Consider the following 22,422-nt stretch of genomic DNA (forward strand, 5'->3'; position numbering starts at 1 on the left):
CATCATGGTGCCAATAACCAGGAGCAGGACTGTAGTTGGGTTTACCGCTGTCCATTGCTCAGTGTAATTTTACACCTCATTGCTGGATTTACAGATGCCCACTGATGAGAAATGCGTTGTGATGTCCTCCATGATATTGCGCAAGCTTCTACTACATACTGCATCCCACCTGCCTTAACATCTACACTGCTCAGTAGTGTTGTGTATTATTCAGCTGCTTTCTAGATTTACCTAATCCAGTGCAGGATTCACATCTACACTGCTCAGTACTATTGTATAAATCCACCGCATCCCATGACGTTGCTGCGATTCTAGTAAGTAATGTGTCTCACCCGAGTGCAGGATGTAAAGCTAAGCTGCAGTATAATGTCCTCCATGAACAGTATACTTCTAGTAAGTGTTTTATCTCATCATACCAGACCTATTAACAGCATCTCATTGCTCAGTAATACTGTGCAATGTTCTTCATGCAAGGAGGTTTCTAGTAGGTGTTATAATCACATCTCAGAGCTGGAACTAAGCTAAACTGTACACTCCACTATACCACTGCATAGTCTATAAGATGAGCAGATAGCTTCGCTTCATAGACAGTAAGCTCTTGTGCTCAGTCTCCTCATAGATTGTAAGCTCTTGTGCTCAGTCTCCTCCTCTCCTCATAGATTGTAAGCTCTTGTGCTCAGTCTCCTCCTCTCCTCATAGATTGTAAGCTCTTGTGCTCAGTCTCCCCCTCTCCTCATAGATTGTAAGCTCTTGTGCTCAGTCTCCTCTCTCCTCATAGATTGTAAGCTCTTGTGCTCAGTCTCCTCTCTCCTCATAGATTGTAAGCTCTTGTGCTCAGTCTCCTCCTCTCCTCATAGATTGTAAGCTCCTGTGCTCAGTCTCCTCTCTCCTCATAGATTGTAAGCTCCTGTGCTCAGTCTCCTCTCTCCTCATAGATTGTAAGCTCTTGTGCTCAGTCTCCTCCTCTCCTCATAGATTGTAAGCTCTTGTGCTCAGTCTCCTCTCTCCTCATAGATTGTAAGCTCTTGTGCTCAGTCTCCTCTCTCCTCATAGATTGTAAGCTCTTGTGCTCAGTCTCCTCTCTCCTCATAGATTGTAAGCTCTTGTGCTCAGTCTCCTCTCCTCATAGATTGTAAGCTCCTCTGCTCAGTCTCCTCTCTCCTCATAGATTGTAAGCTCTTGTGCTCAGTCTCCTCTCTCCTCATAGATTGTAAGCTCTTGTGCTCAGTCTCCTCCTCTCCTCATAGATTGTAAGCTCCTGTGCTCAGTCTCCTCTCTCCTCATAGATTGTAAGCTCTTGTGCTCAGTCTCCTCTCTCCTCATAGATTGTAAGCTCTTGTGCTCAGTCTCCTCCTCTCCTCATAGATTGTAAGCTCTTGTGCTCAGTCTCCTCTCTCCTCATAGATTGTAAGCTCTTGTGCTCAGTCTCCTCTCTCCTCATAGATTGTAAGCTCTTGTGCTCAGTCTACTCCTCTCCTCATAGATTGTAAGCTCTTGTGCTCAGTCTCCTCTCTCCTCATAGATTGTAAGCTCTTATGCTCAGTCTCCTCATAGATTGTAAGCTCTTGTGCTCAGTCTCCTCTCCTCATAGATTGTAAGCTCCTCTGCTCAGTCTCCTCCTCTCCTCATAGATTGTAAGCTCTTGTGCTCAGTCTCCTCTCCTCATAGATTGTAAGCTCCTCTGCTCAGTCTCCTCCTCTCCTCATAGATTGTAAGCTCTTGTGCTCAGTCTCCTCCTCTCCTCATAGATTGTAAGCTCTTGTGCTCAGTCTCCTCCTCTCCTCATAGATTGTAAGCTCTTGTGCTCAGTCTCCCCCTCTCCTCATAGATTGTAAGCTCTTGTGCTCAGTCTCCTCTCTCCTCATAGATTGTAAGCTCTTGTGCTCAGTCTCCTCCTCTCCTCATAGATTGTAAGCTCCTGTGCTCAGTCTCCTCTCTCCTCATAGATTGTAAGCTCTTGTGCTCAGTCTCCTCTCTCCTCATAGATTGTAAGCTCTTGTGCTCAGTCTCCTCCTCTCCTCATAGATTGTAAGCTCTTGTGCTCAGTCTCCTCTCTCCTCATAGATTGTAAGCTCTTGTGCTCAGTCTCCTCTCTCCTCATAGATTGTAAGCTCTTGTGCTCAGTCTACTCCTCTCCTCATAGATTGTAAGCTCTTGTGCTCAGTCTCCTCTCTCCTCATAGATTGTAAGCTCTTATGCTCAGTCTCCTCATAGATTGTAAGCTCTTGTGCTCAGTCTCCTCTCCTCATAGATTGTAAGCTCCTCTGCTCAGTCTCCTCCTCTCCTCATAGATTGTAAGCTCTTGTGCTCAGTCTCCTCTCCTCATAGATTGTAAGCTCCTCTGCTCAGTCTCCTCCTCTCCTCATAGATTGTAAGCTCTTGTGCTCAGTCTCCTCCTCTCTCCTCATAGATTGTAAGCTCTTGTGCTCAGTCTCCTCCTCTCTCCTCATAGATTGTAAGCTCTTGTGCTCAGTCTCCTCTCCTCATAGATTGTAAGCTCTTGTGCTCAGTCTCCTCTCTCCTCATAGATTGTAAGCTCTTGTGCTCAGTCTCCTCTCTCCTCATAGATTGTAAGCTCTTGTGCTCAGTCTACTCCTCTCCTCATAGATTGTAAGCTCTTGTGCTCAGTCTCCTCTCTCCTCATAGATTGTAAGCTCTTATGCTCAGTCTCCTCATAGATTGTAAGCTCTTGTGCTCAGTCTCCTCTCCTCATAGATTGTAAGCTCCTGTGCTGTCTCCTCCTCTCCTCATAGATTGTAAGCTCTTGTGCTCAGTGTCCTCCTCTCGTCATAGATTGTAAGCTCTTGTGCGCAGTCTCCTCTTCTCATAGATTGTAAACTCCTGTGCTCAGTCTCCTCTCTCCTCATAGATTGTAAGCTCTTATGCTCAGTCTCCTCATAGATTGTAAGCTCTTGTGCTCAGTCTCCTCCTCTCCTCATAGATTGTAAGCTCCTGTGCTCAGTCTCCTCCTCTCCTCATAGATTGTAAGCTCCTGTGCTCAGTCTCCTCTCCTCATAGATTGTAAGCTCTTGTGCTCAGTCTCCTCTCTCCTCATAGATTGTAAGCTCCTGTGCTCAGTCTCCTCTCCTCATAGATTGTAAGCTCTTGTGCTCAGTCTCCTCTCTCCTCATAGATTGTAAGCTCCTCTGCTCAGTCTCCTCCTCTCCTCATAGATTGTAAGCTCCTGTGCTCAGTCTCCTCTCCTCATAGATTGTAAGCTCTTGTGCTCAGTCTCCTCTCTCCTCATAGATTGTAAGCTCCTGTGCTCAGTCTCCTCCTCTCCTCATAGATTGTAAGCTCTTATGCTCAGTCTCCTCATAGATTGTAAGCTCTTGTGCTCAGTCTCCTCCTCTCCTCATAGATTGTAAGCTCCTGTGCTCAGTCTCCTCCTCTCCTCATAGATTGTAAGCTCTTGTGCTCAGTCTCCTCTCCTCATAGATTGTAAGCTCCTGTGCTCAGTATCCTCTCTCCTCATAGATTGTAAGCTCTTGTGCTCAGTCTCCTCTCTCCTCATAGATTGTAAGCTCTTGTGCTCAGTCTCCTCTCTCCTCATAGATTGTAAGCTCTTGTGCTCAGTCTCCTCTCTCCTCATAGATTGTAAGCTCTTGTGCTCAGTCTCCTCTCTCCTCATAGATTGTAAGCTCCTGTGCTCAGTCTCCTCTCTCCTCATAGATTGTAAGCTCTTGTGCTCAGTCTCCTCTCTCCTCATAGATTGTAAGCTCTTGTGTTCAGTCTCCTCTCTCCTCATAGATTGTAAGCTCTTGTGCTCAGTCTCCTCTCTCCTCATAGATTGTAAGCTCTTGTGCTCAGTCTCCTCTCTCCTCATAGATTGTAAGCTCTTGTGCTCAGTCTCCTCTCTCCTCATAGATTGTAAGCTCTTGTGCTTAGTCTCCTCCTCTCCTCATAGATTGTAAGCTCTTGTGCTCAGTCTCCTCATAGATTGTAAGCTTTTGTGCTTAGTCTCCTCTCCTCATAGATTGTAAGCTCTTGTGCTCAGTCTCCTCTCCTCATAGATTGTAAGCTCTTGTGCTCAGTCTCCTCTCCTCATAGATTGTAAGCTCTTGTGCTCAGTCTCCTCTCCTCATAGATTGTAAGCTCCTGTGCTCAGTCTCCTCCTCTCCTCATAGATTGTAAGCTCTTGTGCTCAGTCTCCTCTCCTCATAGATTGTAAGCTCTTGTGCTCAGTCTCCTCTCCTCATAGATTGTAAGCTCTTGTGCTCAGTCTCCCCCTCTCCTCATAGATTGTAAGCTCTTGTGCTCAGTCTCCTCTCCTCATAGGTTGTAAGCTCTTGTGCTCAGTCTCCTCTCTCCTCATAGATTGTAAGCTCCTGTGCTCAGTCTCCTCTCTCCTCATAGATTGTAAGCTCCTGTGCTCAGTCTCCTCTCTCCTCATAGATTGTAAGCTCTTGTGCTCAGTCTCCTCCTCTCTCCTCATAGATTGTAAGCTCCTGTGCTCAGTCTCCTCTCCTCATAGATTGTAAGCTCTTGTGCTCAGTCTCCTCTCTCCTCATAGATTGTAAGCTCTTGTGCTCAGTCTCCTCTCCTCATAGTTTGTAAGCTCTTGTGCTCAGTCTCCTCCTCTCCTCATAGATTGTAAGCTCTTGTGCTCAGTCTCCCCCTCTCCTCATAGATTGTAAGCTCTTGTGCTCAGTCTCCTCCTGTCTCCTCATAGATTGTAAGCTCTTGTGCTCAGTCTCCTCTCTCCTCATAGATTGTAAGCTCTTATGCTCAGTCTCCTCATAGATTGTAAGCTCTTGTGCTCAGTCTCCTCTCTCCTCATAGATTGTAAGCTCTTGTGCTCAGTCTCCTCCTGTCTCCTCATAGATTGTAAGCTCTTGTGCTCAGTCTCCCCCTCTCCTCATAGATTGTAAGCTCTTGTGCTCAGTCTCCTCTCCTCATAGATTGTAAGCTCTTGTCCTCAGTCTCCTCTCTCCTCATAGATTGTAAGCTCTTGTGCTCAGTCTCCTCTCCTCATAGATTGTAAGCTCTTGTGCTCAGTCTCCCCCTCTCCTCATAGATTGTAAGCTCTTGTGCTCAGTCTCCTCTCCTCATAGATTGTAAGCTCTTGTGCTCAGTCTCCTCTCTCCTCATAGGTTGTAAACGCTTATGCTCAGTCTCCTCATAGATTGTAAGCTCCTGTGCTCAGTCTCCTCTCCTCATAGATTGTAAGCTCCTGTGCTCAGTCTCCTCTCTCCTCATAGATTGTAAGCTCTTGTGCTCAGTCTCCTCCTCTCCTCATAGATTGTAAGCTCTTGTGCTCAGTCTCCCCCTCTCCTCATAGATTGTAAGCTCTTGTGCTCAGTCTCCTCCTCTCCTCATAGATTGTAAGCTCTTGTGCTCAGTCTCCTCCTCTCCTCATAGATTGTAAGCTCTTATGCTCAGTCTCCTCATAGATTGTAAGCTCTTGTGCTCAGTCTCCTCCTCTCCTCATAGATTGTAAGCTCTTGTGCTCAGTCTCCTCTCCTCATAGATTGTAAGCTCCTGTGCTCAGTATCCTCTCTCCTCATAGATTGTAAGCTCTTGTGCTCAGTCTCCTCTCTCCTCATAGATTGTAAGCTCTTGTGCTCAGTCTCCTCTCCTCATAGATTGTAAGCTCTTGTGCTCAGTCTCCTCATAGATTGTAAGCTCTTGTGCTCAGTCTCCTCTCCTCATAGATTGTAAGCTCTTGTGCTCAGTCTCCTCATAGATTGTAAGCTCTTGTGCTCAGTCTCCTCTCCTCATAGATTGTAAGCTCCTGTGCTCAGTCTCCTCCTCTCCTCATAGATTGTAAGCTCTTGTGCTCAGTCTCCTCTCCTCATAGATTGTAAGCTCTTGTGCTCAGTCTCCTCTCTCCTCATAGATTGTAAGCTCTTGTGCTTAGTCTCCTCCTCTCCTCATAGATTGTAAGCTCTTGTGCTCAGTCTCCTCATAGATTGTAAGCTCTTGTGCTCAGTCTCCCCCTCTCCTCATAGATTGTAAGCTTTTGTGCTTAGTCTCCTCTCCTCATAGATTGTAAGCTCTTGTGCTCAGTCTCCTCTCCTCATAGATTGTAAGCTCTTGTGCTCAGTCTCCTCTCCTCATAGATTGTAAGCTCCTCTGCTCAGTCTCCTCCTCTCCTCATAGATTGTAAGCTCTTGTGCTCAGTCTCCTCTCCTCATAGATTGTAAGCTCTTGTGCTCAGTCTCCTCTCCACATAGATTGTAAGCTCTTGTGCTCAGTCTCCTCTCCACATAGATTGTAAGCTCTTGTGCTCAGTCTCCTCTCTCCTCATAGATTGTAAGCTCTTGTGCTCAGTCTCCTCTCTCCTCATAGATTGTAAGCTCTTGTGCTCAGTCTCCTCTCCTCATAGATTGTAAGCTCCTGTGCTCAGTCTCCTCCTCTCCTCATAGATTGTAAGCTCTTGTGCTCAGTCTCCTCTCCACATAGATTGTAAGCTCTTGTGCTCAGTCTCCTCTCCTCATAGATTGTAAGCTCTTGTGCTCAGTCTCCCCCTCTCCTCATAGATTGTAAGCTCTTGTGCTCAGTCTCCCCCTCTCCTCATAGATTGTAAGCTCTTGTGCTCAGTCTCCTCTCCTCATAGGTTGTAAGCTCTTGTGCTCAGTCTCCTCTCCTCATAGGTTGTAAGCTCTTGTGCTCAGTCTCCTCTCTCCTCATAGATTTTAAGCTCCTGTGCTCAGTCTCCTCTCTCCTCATAGATTGTAAGCTCCTGTGCTCAGTCTCCTCTCTCCTCATAGATTGTAAGCTCTTGTGCTCAGTCTCCTCCTCTCTCCTCGTAGATTGTAAGCTCCTGTGCTCAGTCTCCTCTCCTCATAGATTGTAAGCTCTTGTGCTCAGTCTCCTCTCTCCTCATAGATTGTAAGCTCTTGTGCTCAGTCTCCTCTCCTCATAGATTGTAAGCTCTTGTGCTCAGTCTCCTCTCCTCATAGATTGTAAGCTCTTGTGCTCAGTCTCCTCCTCTCCTCATAGATTGTAAGCTCTTGTGCTCAGTCTCCCCCTCTCCTCATAGATTGCAAGCTCTTGTGCTCAGTCTCCTCCTGTCTCCTCATAGATTGTAAGCTCTTGTGCTCAGTCTCCTCTCTCCTCATAGATTGTAAGCTCTTGTGCTCAGTCTCCTCCTGTCTCCTCATAGATTGTAAGCTCTTGTGCTCAGTCTCCCCCTCTCCTCATAGATTGTAAGCTCTTGTGCTCAGTCTCCTCTCCTCATAGATTGTAAGCTCTTGTCCTCAGTCTCCTCTCTCCTCATAGATTGTAAGCTCTTGTGCTCAGTCTCCTCCTCTCCTCATAGATTGTAAGCTCTTGTGCTCAGTCTCCTCTCCTCATAGATTGTAAGCTCTTGTGCTCAGTCTCCTCTCTCCTCATAGGTTGTAAACGCTTATGCTCAGTCTCCTCATAGATTGTAAGCTCCTGTGCTCAGTCTCCTCTCCTCATAGATTGTAAGCTCTTGTGCTCAGTCTCCTCTCTCCTCATAGATTGTAAGCTCTTGTGCTCAGTCTCCTCCTCTCCTCATAGATTGTAAGATCTTGTGCTCAGTCTCCTCCTCTCCTCATAGATTGTAAGCTCTTGTGCTCAGTCTCCCCCTCTCCTCATAGACAGTAAGCTCTTGTGCTCAGTCTCCTCTCCTCATAGATTGTAAGCTCTTGTGCTCAGTCTCCTCATAGATTGTAAGCTCTTGTGCTCAGTCTCCTCCTCTCCTCATAGATTGTAAGCTCTTGTGCTCAGTCTCCTCTCCTCATAGATTGTAAGCTCTTGTGCTCAGTCTCCTCTCCTCATAGATTGTAAGCTCTTGTGCTCAGTCTCCCCCTCTCCTCATAGATTGTAAGCTCTTGTGCTCAGTCTCCCCCTCTCCTCATAGATTGTAAGCTCTTGTGCTCAGTCTCCTCTCCTCATAGATTGTAAGCTCTTGTGCTCAGTCTCCTCCTCTCCTCATAGATTGTAAGCTCTTGTGCTCAGTCTCCTCTCCTCATAGATTGTAAGCTCTTGTGCTCAGTCTCCTCTCCTCATAGATTGTAAGCTCTTGTGCTCAGTCTCCCCCTCTCCTCATAGATTGTAAGCTCTTGTGCTCAGTCTCCCCCTCTCCTCATAGATTGTAAGCTCTTGTGCTCAGTCTCCCCCTCTCCTCATAGATTGTAAGCTCTTGTGCTCAGTCTCCTCTCTCCTCATAGGTTGTAAGCTCTTGTGCTCAGTCTCCTCTCTCCTCATAGATTGTAAGCTCCTGTGCTCAGTCTCCTCTCTCCTCATAGATTGTAAGCTCTTGTGCTCAGTCTCCTCATAGATTGTAAGCTCTTGTGCTCAGTCTCCTCCTCTCCTCATAGATTGTAAGCTCTTGTGCTCAGTCTCCTCTCTCCTCATAGATTGTAAGCTCTTGTGCTCAGTCTCCTCTCCTCATAGATTGTAAGCTCTTGTGCTCAGTCTCCTCTCCTCATAGATTGTAAGCTCTTGTGCTCAGTCTCCTCTCCTCATAGATTGTAAGCTCTTGTGCTCAGTCTCCTCTCCTCATAGATTGTAAGCTCTTGTGCTCAGTCTCCTCTCCTCATAGATTGTAAGCTCTTGTGCTCAGTCTCCTCTCTCCTCATAGATTGTAAGCTCTTGTGCTCAGTCTCCTCTCCTCATAGATTGTAAGCTCTTGTGATCAGATGTTGTGGTTAATGCTTTCTATTCTCCACTCACCTTTCTTTCTCTTCAGTTTGCGTTTTCTCTGTCTGTTCACCACACAAGCCGCCAATGTGCTAAACAAAACCGCAGCAGCCAAGAAGCAGATCGTAGCGACTATTCCAGCGAGGACGGGCCGAGCGAAACCTTCATCACTCAGTTCTGGGGACGGAAAGACATCTGAAAGGCAGAAAGCAAATATACATGGGCCGGGGGATGCAGCGGGGCCGGGGGATGCAGCGGGGCCCGGGGGATGCAGCGGGGCCCGGGGGATGCAGCGGGGCCCGGGGGATGCAGCGGGGCCCGGGGGATGCAGCGGGGCCCGGGGGATGCAGCGGGGCCCGGGGGATGCAGCGGGGCCCGGGGGATGCAGCGGGGCCCGGGGGATGCGCCTGCACCTGTATGGGTGATTGGAGCGGTTGACAGACTCTTTTGGGTTCGTGTGGCCCCTACCTGTACTGGACACCCCGGCGATGTTACTGGGCTCACTGATGAGGTCCTGCATGACGGCCAGAACCCGGAACTCGTACCAGGTGTCCTACACAGAGAAGCAGAAGGTCAGAGGGCATGCGAGCCACAGCTGGATGATACTACAGGACGGAAGAAGAAGAAACAGACGCAGATTCTGCCACATCTAGGAGTGTGAATGTCAGGAAATATTAGAAATCTCTCTCCAAACTCATCAGAAATGGAGCCCCCTGATAAGAGACGTGTGTGACCAATGGACACACGTGATCGTACAGGGGCATATACACATATTCCATGCGTGGGAATCCGTAGGTGTGTACGCCATACGCTCACATAACTAATAAGTGAGAACAGTCTGAGGCCTCCTCGGTCAATCGTGTAATTGTCCGGACGATAGGGGGCAGCAGAGAGCTGTTCGCTCCAGGGATTACAGTGGGTGGTCTCTGAGTAATCGGGATCCTGTGAGGATCCCTGACGGTGAACAAGAGCAAACTCGTCTATACAGTCATGTCTGGTGAGGGTTAATAACTTATTTCTCAATTACATAATGATGACATCACAAAATGACCGATAATTAAGACCAAAACGTCCACAGACCTCAACATGCTGCAAAAAGTAAGTGATTGGTGGCAGTGGCTCCCCAAATATCAGGGCTTCCCCTATATCTACTAAGAATCCCCCAGTCATTCTTAACCCTCGACTGGCCCCAGTCTCCCCGCAGAGTGCGGTACCTGGGAGAGATCCTTTGCCAGGATCTCGGTCTCAGCCCCGGTGATGGCGTCATCCAAGATCTCCCATCGCTCTGCTAAGCGGAACTCCATAATATAGCGATCCAGCGGGAAGGTGTGATTGGCCGGCGGGAGCCAGGACAGGAGCACGCCCTGCTGCGTGCGGTTGGCGATGAGACAGCGCGGCGAGGTGAGGACCAACAGCGGCTCTGGGGTGGTGACAGGGAAAGCTTCGAACACAGGAAGAGAAGAAACGTCATAAGGAGGTGAGGGTATATATGATATATATACACACTGTGCAGCAGAGCTCGTCTCACCCAGGGTCCGCACCGTCACCACCTCGCTGAACGAGCTCGTCCCCAGCTTATTCTGCGCCAGAACACTGAACTGGTACTCCGTCTCCGGATCCAGGGAGTCCACGAAAAGTGAGCTCGCCCCACCGGCCACGGGCATGGACACCCAGTCATGAGGCCCAAACTGGGCGCGCTTCACCCTGTAAGGGCCCAGAGGAGACATATAATGACCGTGGGGCCCGGCCGATTAGAGACTGGAGCCCGAGACAAACATCCTCATTGACCCCGAGAGTAGACAGAAGGGGCGAACAAAAGAAAGCGCAACCATCACCTCCTAGGATAGAGCGCACCCATCAGAGAGTGTCATCACCTCCTAGGATAGAGCGCACCCATCAGAGAGCGGCATCTACTAGTGTAGAGCGCACCCATCAGAGAGAGTCACCACCTCCTAGGATAGAGCGCACCCATCAGAGAGCGTCATCTCCTGGTGTAGAGCGCACCCATCAGAGAGTCACCACCTCCTAGGACAGAGCGCACCCATCAGAGAGTCACCAGCTCCTAGGACAGAGCGCACGCATCAGAGAGCGGCATCTACTAGTGTAGAGCGCACCCATCAGAGAGTCACCACCTCCTAGGATAGAGCGCACCCATCAGAGAGTCACCACCTCCTAGGATAGAGCGCACCCATCAGAGAGTCACCACCTCCTAGGACAGAGCGCACCCATCAGAGAGTCACCACCTCCTAGGACAGAGCGCACCCATCAGTCACCACCTCCTAGGATAGAGCGCACCCATCAGAGAGCGTCATCATCTCCTGGTGTAGAGCGCACCCATCAGAGAGCGTCATCACCTCCTAGGACAGAGCACACCCATCAAAGAGTCACCACCTCCTAGGATAGAGCGCACCCATCAGAGAGCGTCATCATCTCTTGGTGTAGAGCGCACCCATCAGAGAGTCACCACCTCCTAGGACAGAGCGCACCCATCAGAGAGTCACCACCTCCTAGGACAGAGCGCACCCATCAGAGAGCGTCATCAACTCCTAGGACAGAGCGCACCCATCAGAGAGCGGCATCTACTAGTGTAGAGCGCACCCATCAGAGAGAGTCACCACCTCCTAGGATAGAGCGCACCCATCAGAGAGTCACCACCTCCTAGGATAGAGCGCACCCATCAGAGAGTCACCACCTCCTAGGACAGAGCGCACCCATCAGAGAGTCACCACCTCCTAGGACAGAGCGCACCCATCAGAGAGTCACCACCTCCTAGGATAGAGCGCACCCATCAGAGAGCGTCATCATCTCCTGGTGTAGAGCGCACCCATCAGAGTCACCACCTCCTAGGACAGAGCGCACCCATCAGAAAGTCACCACCTCCTAGGACAGAGCGCACCCATCAGAGAGTCACCACCTCCTAGGACAGAGCGCACCCATCAGAGAGCGTCATCATCTCCTAGGACAGAGCGCACCCATCAGAGAGCGGCATCTACTAGTGTAGAGCGCACCCATCAGAGAGAGTCACCACCTCCTAGGATAGAGCGCACCCATCAGAGAGCGGCATCTACTAGTGTAGAGCGCACCCATCAGAGAGAGTCACCACCTCCTAGGATAGAGCGCACCCATCAGAGAGCGTCATCATCTCCTGGTGTAGAGCGCACCCATCAGAGAGTCACCACCTCCTAGGACAGAGCGCACCCATCAGAGAGTCACCAGCTCCTAGGACAGAGCGCACCCATCAGAGAGCGGCATCTACTAGTGTAGAGCGCACCCATCAGAGTCACCACCTCCTAGGATAGAGCGCAGCCATCAGAGAGTCACCACCTCCTAGGATAGAGCGCACCCATCAGAGAGTCACCACCTCCTAGGACAGAGCGCACCCATCAGAGAGTCACCACCTCCTAGGACAGAGCGCACCCATCAGAGAGTCACCACCTCCTAGGATAGAGCGCACCCATCAGAGAGCGTCATCATCTCCTGGTGTAGAGCGCACCCATCAGAGAGCGTCATCACCTCCTAGGACAGAGCACACCCATCAAAGAGTCACCACCTCCTAGGATAGAGCGCACCCATCAGAGAGCGTCATCATCTCTTGGTGTAGAGCGCACCCATCAGAGAGTCACCACCTCCTAGGACAGAGCGCACCCATCAGAGAGTCACCACCTCCTAGGACAGAGCGCACCCATCAGAGAGCGTCATCATCTCCTAGGACAGAGCGCACCCATCAGAGAGCGGCATCTACTAGTGTAGAGCGCACCCATCAGAGAGAGTCACCACCTCCTAGGATAGAGCGCACCCATCAGAGAGTCACCACATCCTAGGATAGAGCGCACCCATCAGAGAGTCACCACCTCCTAGGACAGAGCGCACCCATCAGAGAGTCACCACCTCCTAGGACAGAGCGCACCCATCAGAGAGTCACCACCTCCTAGGATAGAGCGCACCCATCAGAGAGCGGCATCTACTAGTGTAGAGCGCACCCATCAGAGAGAGTCACCACCTCCTAGGATAGAGCGCACCCATCAGAGAGCGGCATCTACTAGTGTAGAGCGCACCCATCAGAGAGTCACCACCTCCTAGGATAGAGCGCACCCATCAGAGAGCGTCATCACCTCCTAGGATAGAGCGCACCCATCAGAGAGTGTCATCACCTCCTAGGATAGAGCGCACCCATCAGAGAGCGGCATCTACTAGTGTAGAGCGCACCCATCAGAGAGCGGCATCTACTAGTGTAGAGCGCACCCATCAGAGAGAGTCACCACCTCCTAGGATAGAGCGCACCCATCAGAGAGCGTCATCATCTCCTGGTGTAGAGCGCACCCATCAGAGAGTCACCACCTCCTAGGACAGAGCGCACCCATCAGAGAGTCACCAACTCCTAGGACAGAGCGCACCCATCAGAGAGCGTCATCATCTCCTAGGACAGAGCGCACCCATCAGAGAGCGGAATCTACTAGTGTAGAGCGCACCCATCAGAGAGAGTCACCACCTCCTAGGATAGAGCGCACCCATCAGAGAGTCACCACCTCCTAGGATAGAGCGCACCCATCAGAGAGTCACCACCTCCTAGGACAGAGCGCACCCATCAGAGAGTCACCACCTCCTAGGACAGAGCGCACCCATCAGAGAGTCACCACCTCCTAGGATAGAGCGCACCCATCAGAGAGCGTCATCATCTCCTGGTGTAGAGCGCACCCATCAGAGTCACCACCTCCTAGGACAGAGCGCACCCATCAGAAAGTCACCACCTCCTAGGACAGAGCGCACCCATCAGAGAGTCACCACCTCCTAGGACAGAGCGCACCCATCAGAGAGCGTCATCATCTCCTAGGACAGAGCGCACCCATCAGAGAGCGGCATCTACTAGTGTAGAGCGCACCCATCAGAGAGAGTCACCACCTCCTAGGATAGAGCGCACCCATCAGAGAGCGGCATCTACTAGTGTAGAGCGCACCCATCAGAGAGAGTCACCACCTCCTAGGATAGAGCGCACCCATCAGAGAGCGTCATCACCTCCTAGGATAGAGCGCACCCATCAGAGAGTGTCATCACCTCCTAGGATAGAGCGCACCCATCAGAGAGCGGCATCTACTAGTGTAGAGCGCACCCATCAGAGAGCGGCATCTACTAGTGTAGAGCGCACCCATCAGAGAGAGTCACCACCTCCTAGGATAGAGCGCACCCATCAGAGAGCGTCATCATCTCCTGGTGTAGAGCGCACCCATCAGAGAGCGTCACCACCTCCTAGGACAGAGCGCACCCATCAGAGAGTCACCACCTCCTAGGACAGAGCGCACCCATCAGAGAGTCACCACCTCCTAGGATAGAGTGCACCCATCAGAGAGTCACCACCTCCTAAGATAGAGCGCACCCATCAGAGAGTCACCACCTCCTAGGATAGAGCGCACCCATCAGAGAGTCACCACCTCCTAGGATAGAGTGCACCCAGAGAGTCACCACCTCCTAGGATAGAGTGCACCCATCAGAGTGCGTCATCACCTCCTAGGATAAAGCACACCCATCAGAGCGTCACTACCTCCTAGGGTAGAGCGCACCCATCAGAGAGTCACCACCTCCTAGGATAGAGTGCACCCATCAGAGAGTCACCACCTCCTAGGATAGAGCGCACCCATCAGAGAGTCACCACCTCCTAGGATAGAGCGCACCCATCAGAGAGTCACCACCTCCTAGGATAGAGCGCACCCATCAGAGAGTCACCACCTCCTAGGATAGAGTGCACCCATCAGAGAGTCACCACCTCCTAGGATAGAGCGCACCCATCAGAGTGCGTCATCACCTCCTAGGATAAAGCACACCCATCAGAGCGTCACTACCTCCTAGGGTAGAGCGCACCCATCAGAGTCACCACCTCCTAGGATAGAGTGCACCCATCAGAGAGCGTCATCATCTCCTAGTGTATAGATCACCCATCAGAGAGTCACCACCTCCTAGGATAGAGCGCACCCATCAGAGAGTCACCACCTCCTAGGATAGAGCGCACCCATCAGAGAGCGTCATCATCTCCTAGTGTAGAGCGCACCCATCAGAGAGCGTCACCACCTCCTAGGATAGAGCGCACCCATCAGAGAGTCATCATCTCCTGGTGTAGAGCGCACCCATCAGAGAGTCACCACCTCCTAGGACAGAGCGCACCCATCAGAGTGCGTCATCACCTCCTAGGATAAAGCACACCCATCAGAGCGTCACTACCTCCTAGGGTAGAGCGCACCCATCAGAGAGTCACCACCTCCTAGGATAGAGCGCACCCATCAGAGAGCGTCATCATCTCCTAGTGTATAGATCACCCATCAGAGAGCGTCATCATCTCCTGGTGTAGAGCGCACCCATCAGAGAGTCACCACCTCCTAGGACAGAGCGCACCCATCAGAGAGTCACCACCTCCTAGGATAGAGCGCACCCATCAGAGAATCATTACCTCCTAGTGTAGAGAGCACCCATCAGAGAGCGTCACCACCTCCTAGTGTAGAGCACCCATCAGAGAGTCACCACCTCCTAGGATAGAGCGCACCCATCAGAGTCACCACCTCCTAGGATAGAGCGCACCCATCAGAGAGTGTCACCACCTCCTAGTGTATAGATCACCCATCAGAGAGCGTCACCACCTCCTAGGATAGAGCGCACCCATCAGAGAGAATCATTACCTCCTAGTGTAGAGCGCACCCATCAGTGTCATCACCTCCTAGTGTAGAGCGCACCCATCAGAGAGTCACCACCTCCTAGGATAGAGCGCACCCATCAGAGAATCATTACCTCCTAGTGTAGAGAGCACCCATCAGAGAGCGTCACCACCTCCTAGTGTAGAGCACCCATCAGAGAGTCACCACCTCCTAGGATAGAGCGCACCCATCAGAGAATCATTACCTCCTAGTGTAGAGAGCACCCATCAGAGAATCATTACCTCCTAGTGTAGAGAGCACCCATCAGAGAGCGTCACCACCTCCTAGTGTAGAGCACCCATCAGAGAGTCACCACCTCCTAGGATAGAGCGCACCCATCAGAGAGTCACCACCTCCTAGGATAGAGCGCACCCATCAGAGAATCATTACCTCCTAGTGTAGAGAGCACCCATCAGAGAGCGTCACCACCTCCTAGTGTAGAGCACCCATCAGAGAGTCACCACCTCCTAGGATAGAGCGCACCCATCAGAGTGCGTCATCACCTCCTAGGATAAAGCACACCCATCAGAGCGTCACTACCTCCTAGGGTAGAGCGCACCCATCAGAGAGTCACCACCTCCTAGGATAGAGCGCACCCATCAGAGAGTCACCACCTCCTAGGACAGAGCGCACCCATCAGAGAGTCACCACCTCCTAGGATAGAGCGCACCCATCAGAGAGTCACCACCTCCTAGGACAGAGCGCACCCATCAGAGAATCATTACCTCCTAGTGTAGAGAGCACCCATCAGAGAGCGTCACCACCTCCTAGTGTAGAGCACCCATCAGAGAGTCACCACCTCCTAGGATAGAGCGCACCCATCAGAGTGCGTCATCACCTCCTAGGATAAAGCACACCCATCAGAGCGTCACCACCTCCTAGGGTAGAGCGCACCCATCAGAGTCACCACCTCCTAGGATAGAGCGCACCCATCAGAGAATGTCACCACCTCCTAGTGTATAGATCACCCATCAGAGAGCGTCACCACCTCCTAGGGTAGAGCACACCCATCAGAGGGTCATCACGTCCTAGTGTAGAGCGCACCCATCAGAGAGAATCATTACCTCCTAGTGTAGAGCGCACCCATCAGTGTCATCACCTCCTAGTGTAGAGAGCACCCATCAGAGAATCATTACCTCCTAGTGTAGAGAGCACCCATCAGAGAGCGTCACCACCTCCTAGTGTAGAGCACCCATCAGAGAGTCACCACCTGCTAGGATAGAGCGCACCCATCAGAGGGTCATCACGTCCTAGTGTAGAGCGCACCCATCAGAGAATCATTACCTCCTAGTGTAGAGCGCACCCATCAGTGTCATCACCTCCTAGTGTAGAGCACCCATCAGAGAGAATCATTACCTCCTAGTGTAGAGCGCACCCATCAGTGTCATCACCTCCTAGTGTAGAGCGCACCCATCAGAGAGAATCATTACCTCCTAGTGTAGAGCGCACCCATCAGAGAGAATCGTTACCTCCTAGTGTAGAGCGCGCCCATCAGTGTCATCACCTCCTAGTGTAGAGAGCACCCAGAGAATCATTACCTCCTAGTGTAGAGCGCACCCATCAGTGTCATCACCTCCTAGTGTAGAGCACCCATCAGAGAGAATCATTACCTCCTAGTGTAGAGCGCACCCATCAGTGTCATCACCTCCTAGTGTAGAGCGCACCCATCACAGAGAATCATTACCTCCTAGTGTAGAGCGCACCCATCAGTGTCATCACCTCTTAGTGTAGAGCACCCATCAGAGAGAATCATTACCTCCTAGTGTAGAGCGCACCCATCAGAGAGAATCATTACCTCCTAGTGTAGAGCGCGCCCATCAGTGTCATCACCTCCTAGTGTAGAGCACCTATCAGAGAGAATCATTACCTCCTAGTGTAGAGCGCACCCATCAGAGAGAATCATTACCTCCTAGTGTAGAGCACCCATCAGAGAGAATCATTACCTCCTAGTGTAGAGCGCACCCATCAGAGAGCGTCACCACCTGCTAGTGTAGAGATCACCCATCAGAGGGTCATCACGTCCTAGTGTAGAGCGCACCCATCAGAGAGAATCATTACCTCCTAGTGTAAAGCGCACCCATCAGAGATCGTCATCACCTCCTAGGATAGAGTACACCCATCAGAGAGTCATCACCTGCTAGTGTAGAGCGCACCCATCAGTGTCATCACGTTCTAGTGTAGAGCGCACCCATCAGAGAGAATCATTACCTCCTAGTGTAGAGCGCACCCATCAGAGAGCGTCACCACCTGCTAGTGTAGAGATCACCCATCAGAGGGTCATCACGTTCTAGTGTAGAGCGCACCCATCAGAGAGAATCAATACCTCCTAGTGTAGAGCGCACCCATCAGAGAGAGTCATCACCTGCTAGCGTAGAGCGCACCCATCAGTGTCATCACCTCCTAGTGTAGAGATCACCCATCAGAGAGAATCATTACCTCCTAGTGTAGAGCGCACCCATCAGAGTGTCATCACCTCCTAGTGTAGAGCACATCTGTGACGACATTGCTTCTAATCTTAATTACCCAGACGTTTAGATTTGTTAAGCCAGGAGAAAGACACTATTGTGTTTGTGTTGACTTTAGAATTTGTGTGTTTCTTTGGTGGGTCAAGGACAGACTAGCATTTGCATAAAAGCCCCGTCACACTAAGCGACGCTACAGCGATCCCGACAACGATACGACCTGGCAGGGATCATTGCTGCGTCGCTATGTGGTCGCTGGTGAGATGTCAAACAGTCAGATCTTCCCAACGACGCAGCAACGATGCGGTGACCCGTAACGATCTGTATAACGATGCATGCCTATATGTTTCTGTGTCCGAGTCATCAACAAGGTCGTTGGTAAGGTGTCAAACACACCGATGCATGCTACCCAGCGGGGCCTCAACGATCAAAGAAATGTCCAGACCATTCCGACACGACCAGCGATCTCACAGCAGGGGCCTGGTCGCTGCTAAGTGTCAAACGTAGCGAGATCGCTACTGAGGTCGCTGTTGCGTCACAAAACTTGTGACTCAGCAGCGATCTCGCTAGCGATCTCGCTTAGTGTGACGGGGGCTTAAGTCTGAATGTTGACTTCTCTTGGTCTGTGAACAATAGTGTTTGTTAATATGCTAACTGCATATTGTACTAAGCCAGCTAGTTGTTGATTTACAAGAGCAGGGGGATATCAACTATGCAAATTGATTAAATGCTCAAACAATGAGACCTGAGATCTACACCTTTCCCCCTAACCTGTGAGTGATGACCTTAGCCACATATATAAATATAAAAAGGGTTTTCTATCCTGTTGCAAGAAGGTGAATCAGAAAATCAGAAAGACTCTTCAGGACAGTAGCTTGATAGCATGGCTCCATCCAGAGAGACATAAATTTGGATTTTACAGGATTCCAGCCTAAAGGGTACACTGCCCTGGCTGGAAGGATACAGATCTGCTCCATTGACCATCAGAAAACTCATGGATACATTTGGGGAAACCAGGTTGGGACAATGTGTTGCCAGGTGGGGCCCTCCGGTCGCCTGGAACCCATGGAGATATTCGGAAAAGAGATTGGGACCAGTCGGTCATCTGGCCACAAGGAAACTCTTGGGAGAAGCCAGGGTGGGATCCATGAGTCTCCTGGCCTTGTATCTCGATGGACTGTCAGCTTCATCTCCTTTTTGGCAGGGGGGCCATTGGTTGAGGTAGTTGGCCCTGGAAGTCCCAAAATCGCAGCTGCTCTATTCCCGGCGGGAGTATTGGGCATTTGCTGAGACTATTCTATATGTTTATAGTCTCTTTGGTGGTTCAATAAAGTATTGCCACATTGTTTTACCCTCACCCTCTGTTGTCTTAGTAGTATTATGCCTACGGAAGACCCCGGGTCTTCACAGCATCCATCAGTCATCACCTCTCAGTATAGCGTGCACACATAAGAGAGCATCATCACCTCCTAGTGTAGAGCGCACCTGTGAAGACCCGGGGTCCTCCGTGGGTATACTACTACTCAGACAACACAGGATGTGGGTAAAACAGTTTGGCAATAATCTCTTTGGTTGTTCAATAAAGTATAGACACATAGAACAGTCACAGCAAATACCAATGATGGTACAAAATTACAAAGTCTCACCCTTCCGCTGGCCCGCCTGGGATAGAACAGCTGCGACTTTGGGACTTGCAGGGCCAACTACCTCAACTAGTGACACCCCACTTTGGGTGGACACCCACAGATAGGAGGTAGCGGCAAGCTTAGGAAGCTGACAGTCCACTGAGTTGCGGCCAGGAAACCAGAGGGTCCCACCCTGGCTTTTCAGGACATATCCATGGAACCAGGTGACAGGATTGTCCCAAGCTAGCTTTCGCCAAACATATCCATGGCACCAGATGACCGCATGGTCCCAACTTGTTTTTTTCCGTGCATATCCATGGGTTCCAGGCGACCGGTGGGTCCCAACCTGGCTACCCCAAACATCTCCATGGAACTAGGTGACTGGTGGGTCCTAACCTGGCTTTCTCCCGAATGTATCCATGGGTTCTGTGATAGTCACTGGAGCAGATCTGTAGCCCTCTGGATGGAGCCATGCTGTCCTGTAGAGCTGTCACTTAGAGTGTTCCTGTCTGTGGTTTTGTAAAAAGACTCCTGATACAGAGGCATAACCTCCTTATATAGTTCAGAACTGTCCTTCAAGGACATCATCTTCAGGTCAGAGGGGAGGTGAAATTAGTTTAACTCTTCATTGTTTGAGCATATAATCGATAGCTTATATGCATAGCTTATACAACTCTGCTCTATGAGTCAACAAGCCACAGGGCCCACACAATGGTTAAAGCAAAATATTTAGAAAACATTCATTGTTCAAAGACCAGTCCTCCCTGTCCTCCAGAGATAACAGACAAACTGTAGGAGCTGATATAAGATGTGAATAACAGCCATCCATCAATTAACAAATATCAACTCACCCTACTAGAGAAGTCAACATTCAGACTTATGACAAAAGTCCATGTTTCTTATCCCACCCGAAGAAACAAACACAAATTCAAAAGTCAACATAAAAATAAAGGTGTATGGCTCCTGGCCTACTGCATTTACACGTCTGGATAATTAAGGTTAAAAGCTGTGTCTTCAGCACCCATCAGTCATCACCTCCAAGTGTAAAGCACACCCATGAGAGAGCGTCACCACCTCCTCGTGTAGAGAGCACCTATCAGTCATCGCCTCCTCGTGTAGAGCGCACCCATCAGTCATCGCCTCCTCGTGTAGAGCGCACCCATCAGTCATCGCCTCCTCGTGTAGAGCGCACCCATCAGTCATCGCCTCCTCGTGTAGAGCGCACCCATCAGTCATCGCCTCCTAGTGAAGAGCGCACCCATCAGTCATTCATCGCCTCCTCGTGTAGAGCGCACCCATCAGTCATCGCCTCCTCGTGAAGAGCGCACCCATCAGTCATCGCCTCCTCGTGAAGAGCGCACCCATCAGTCATCGCCTCCTCGTGAAGAGAGCACCCATCAGTCATCGCCTCCTCGTGAAGAGCGCACCCATCAGTCATCGCCTCCTCGTGAAGAGCGCACCCATCAGTCATCGCCTCCTCGTGAAGAGCGCACCCATCAGTCATCGCCTCCTCGTGAAGAGCGCACCCATCAGTCATCGCCTCCTCGTGAAGAGCGCACCCATCAGTCATCGCCTCCTAGTGAAGAGCGCACCCATCAGTCATCGCCTCCTAGTGTAGAGTGCACCCATCAGTCATTCGCCTCCTCGTGTAGAGCGCACCCATCAGTCATCGCCTCCTCGTGAAGAGCGCACCCATCAGTCATCACCTCCTAGTGTAGAGAGCACCCATCAGTCATCGCCTCCTAGTGTAGAGCGCACCCATCAGTCATCGCCTCCTCATGTAGAGCACCCATCAGTCATCACCTCCTAGTGTAGAGAGCACCCATCAGTCATCGCCTCCTAGTGTAGAGCGCACCCATCAGTCATCGCCTCCTCATGTAGAGCGCACCCAGTCATCGCCTCCTAGTGTAGAGCGCACCCATCAGTCATTGCCTCCTCATGTAGAGCGCACCCATCAGTCATTGCCTCCTCATGTAGAGCGCACCCATCAGTCATTGCCTCCTCATGTAGAGCGCACCCATCAGTCATTGCCTCCTCATGTAGAGCGCACCCATCAGTCATTGCCTCCTCATGTAGAGCGCACCCATCAGTCATTGCCTCCTCATGTAGAGCGCACCCACCAGAGAGTACAATCACATGACAGGAAGTGTCATCACTGTAGATAGGTGGGTCCTGGTATATACTTGAGGTAGCTATAAACCCAGCGCTCTCTATGTGTGAGGGACTTGGGGTCATCAGGGTCACATCCCCATCACAGTAAGGAAGTCACATGACGACAAAGGAGAGAAAGCTGCAAAGCATGCTGGGTGACTCACAGAGCGCCGTACCAAACTGAGAATGTCTGCTCCAGTCCTCCGTCGTAGCCCGGCTCCCAAGACACATTCGCCGCGTTCATGGACACCAGGATCCGAACACTTGAAGGAGCATGAGGACTGGTGCCTGGAAAGGAGGGTCCACAAAGGTCAGAAAGCCCCACAAAGAAGCATAACAGTGGGTGCAAAGGAGGCATATGGGAGCTACAGGGCAGGCCACAGGCGGGGGCATCAGGGCCTATAGGGAGATTTGGCAATCAAAGTTGTCAAGACCTCAGCTTGCAGTCAGTGAATGTAAACAGGAGGTTGCAGACCCTGAGCAGCGTCCGGATACAAGATCTGACCGACTGCCATATAAGAATTACTCGGTGACCAGGACAGAGTCAGGAAAGACAACGACCCTACTCATTTGCGGCAAGCAGAGATCTTAGAACGCACTGGTGACATAAAGCCCCTCAGAAAGAACCTTGTACTCACCAATAACCGTGAGGTGGGCGCTGGCAGTGATGCTGGTCACCACGTTACTGGCCACACATTCCCATTCTCCGTGATCGTCCTTACTGAGTGAGCGAAACTGTAAGGAGCCGCTGGGCAGCACGCTGTGCTTACTGGAAGAGGGGCGCCCCACCTGCAACAAGACCGCACAGAATAAGACTACTGAATGAATATCGCACAGACCCGCGAGAGTGCCACCATGACAACGAGTATCCTACAGACCCGCAAGACCGATCCG

The 22,422-nt window shown here is 50.9% G+C and overlaps 1 protein-coding gene across 2 annotated transcripts in view; it reads right to left on the reverse strand.

Annotated features, from left to right (window-relative positions):
* The window catches only part of IGSF9B (immunoglobulin superfamily member 9B), a 235,460-nt gene that overhangs the window by 31,706 nt on the left and 181,332 nt on the right, over positions 1 to 22,422 (reverse strand). For both annotated transcript variants that reach the window (XM_073657479.1, XM_073657480.1), the window contains exons 11-16: positions 22,167 to 22,317; positions 21,693 to 21,816; positions 10,142 to 10,317; positions 9,828 to 10,054; positions 9,082 to 9,166; positions 8,647 to 8,808 (exon numbers count right to left, since the gene is read on the reverse strand). In XM_073657479.1, the coding sequence (XP_073513580.1) occupies positions 8,647 to 8,808; positions 9,082 to 9,166; positions 9,828 to 10,054; positions 10,142 to 10,317; positions 21,693 to 21,816; positions 22,167 to 22,317 (925 nt within the window). The remainder of the gene's footprint in view (positions 1 to 8,646; positions 8,809 to 9,081; positions 9,167 to 9,827; positions 10,055 to 10,141; positions 10,318 to 21,692; positions 21,817 to 22,166; positions 22,318 to 22,422) is intronic.

The sequence above is a fragment of the Phyllobates terribilis genome, unplaced genomic scaffold (assembly GCF_046119375.1).
Source record: "Phyllobates terribilis strain yellow unplaced genomic scaffold, ASM4611937v1 Scaffold_12__6_contigs__length_324123572, whole genome shotgun sequence".
Taxonomy (NCBI): domain Eukaryota; kingdom Metazoa; phylum Chordata; class Amphibia; order Anura; family Dendrobatidae; genus Phyllobates; species Phyllobates terribilis.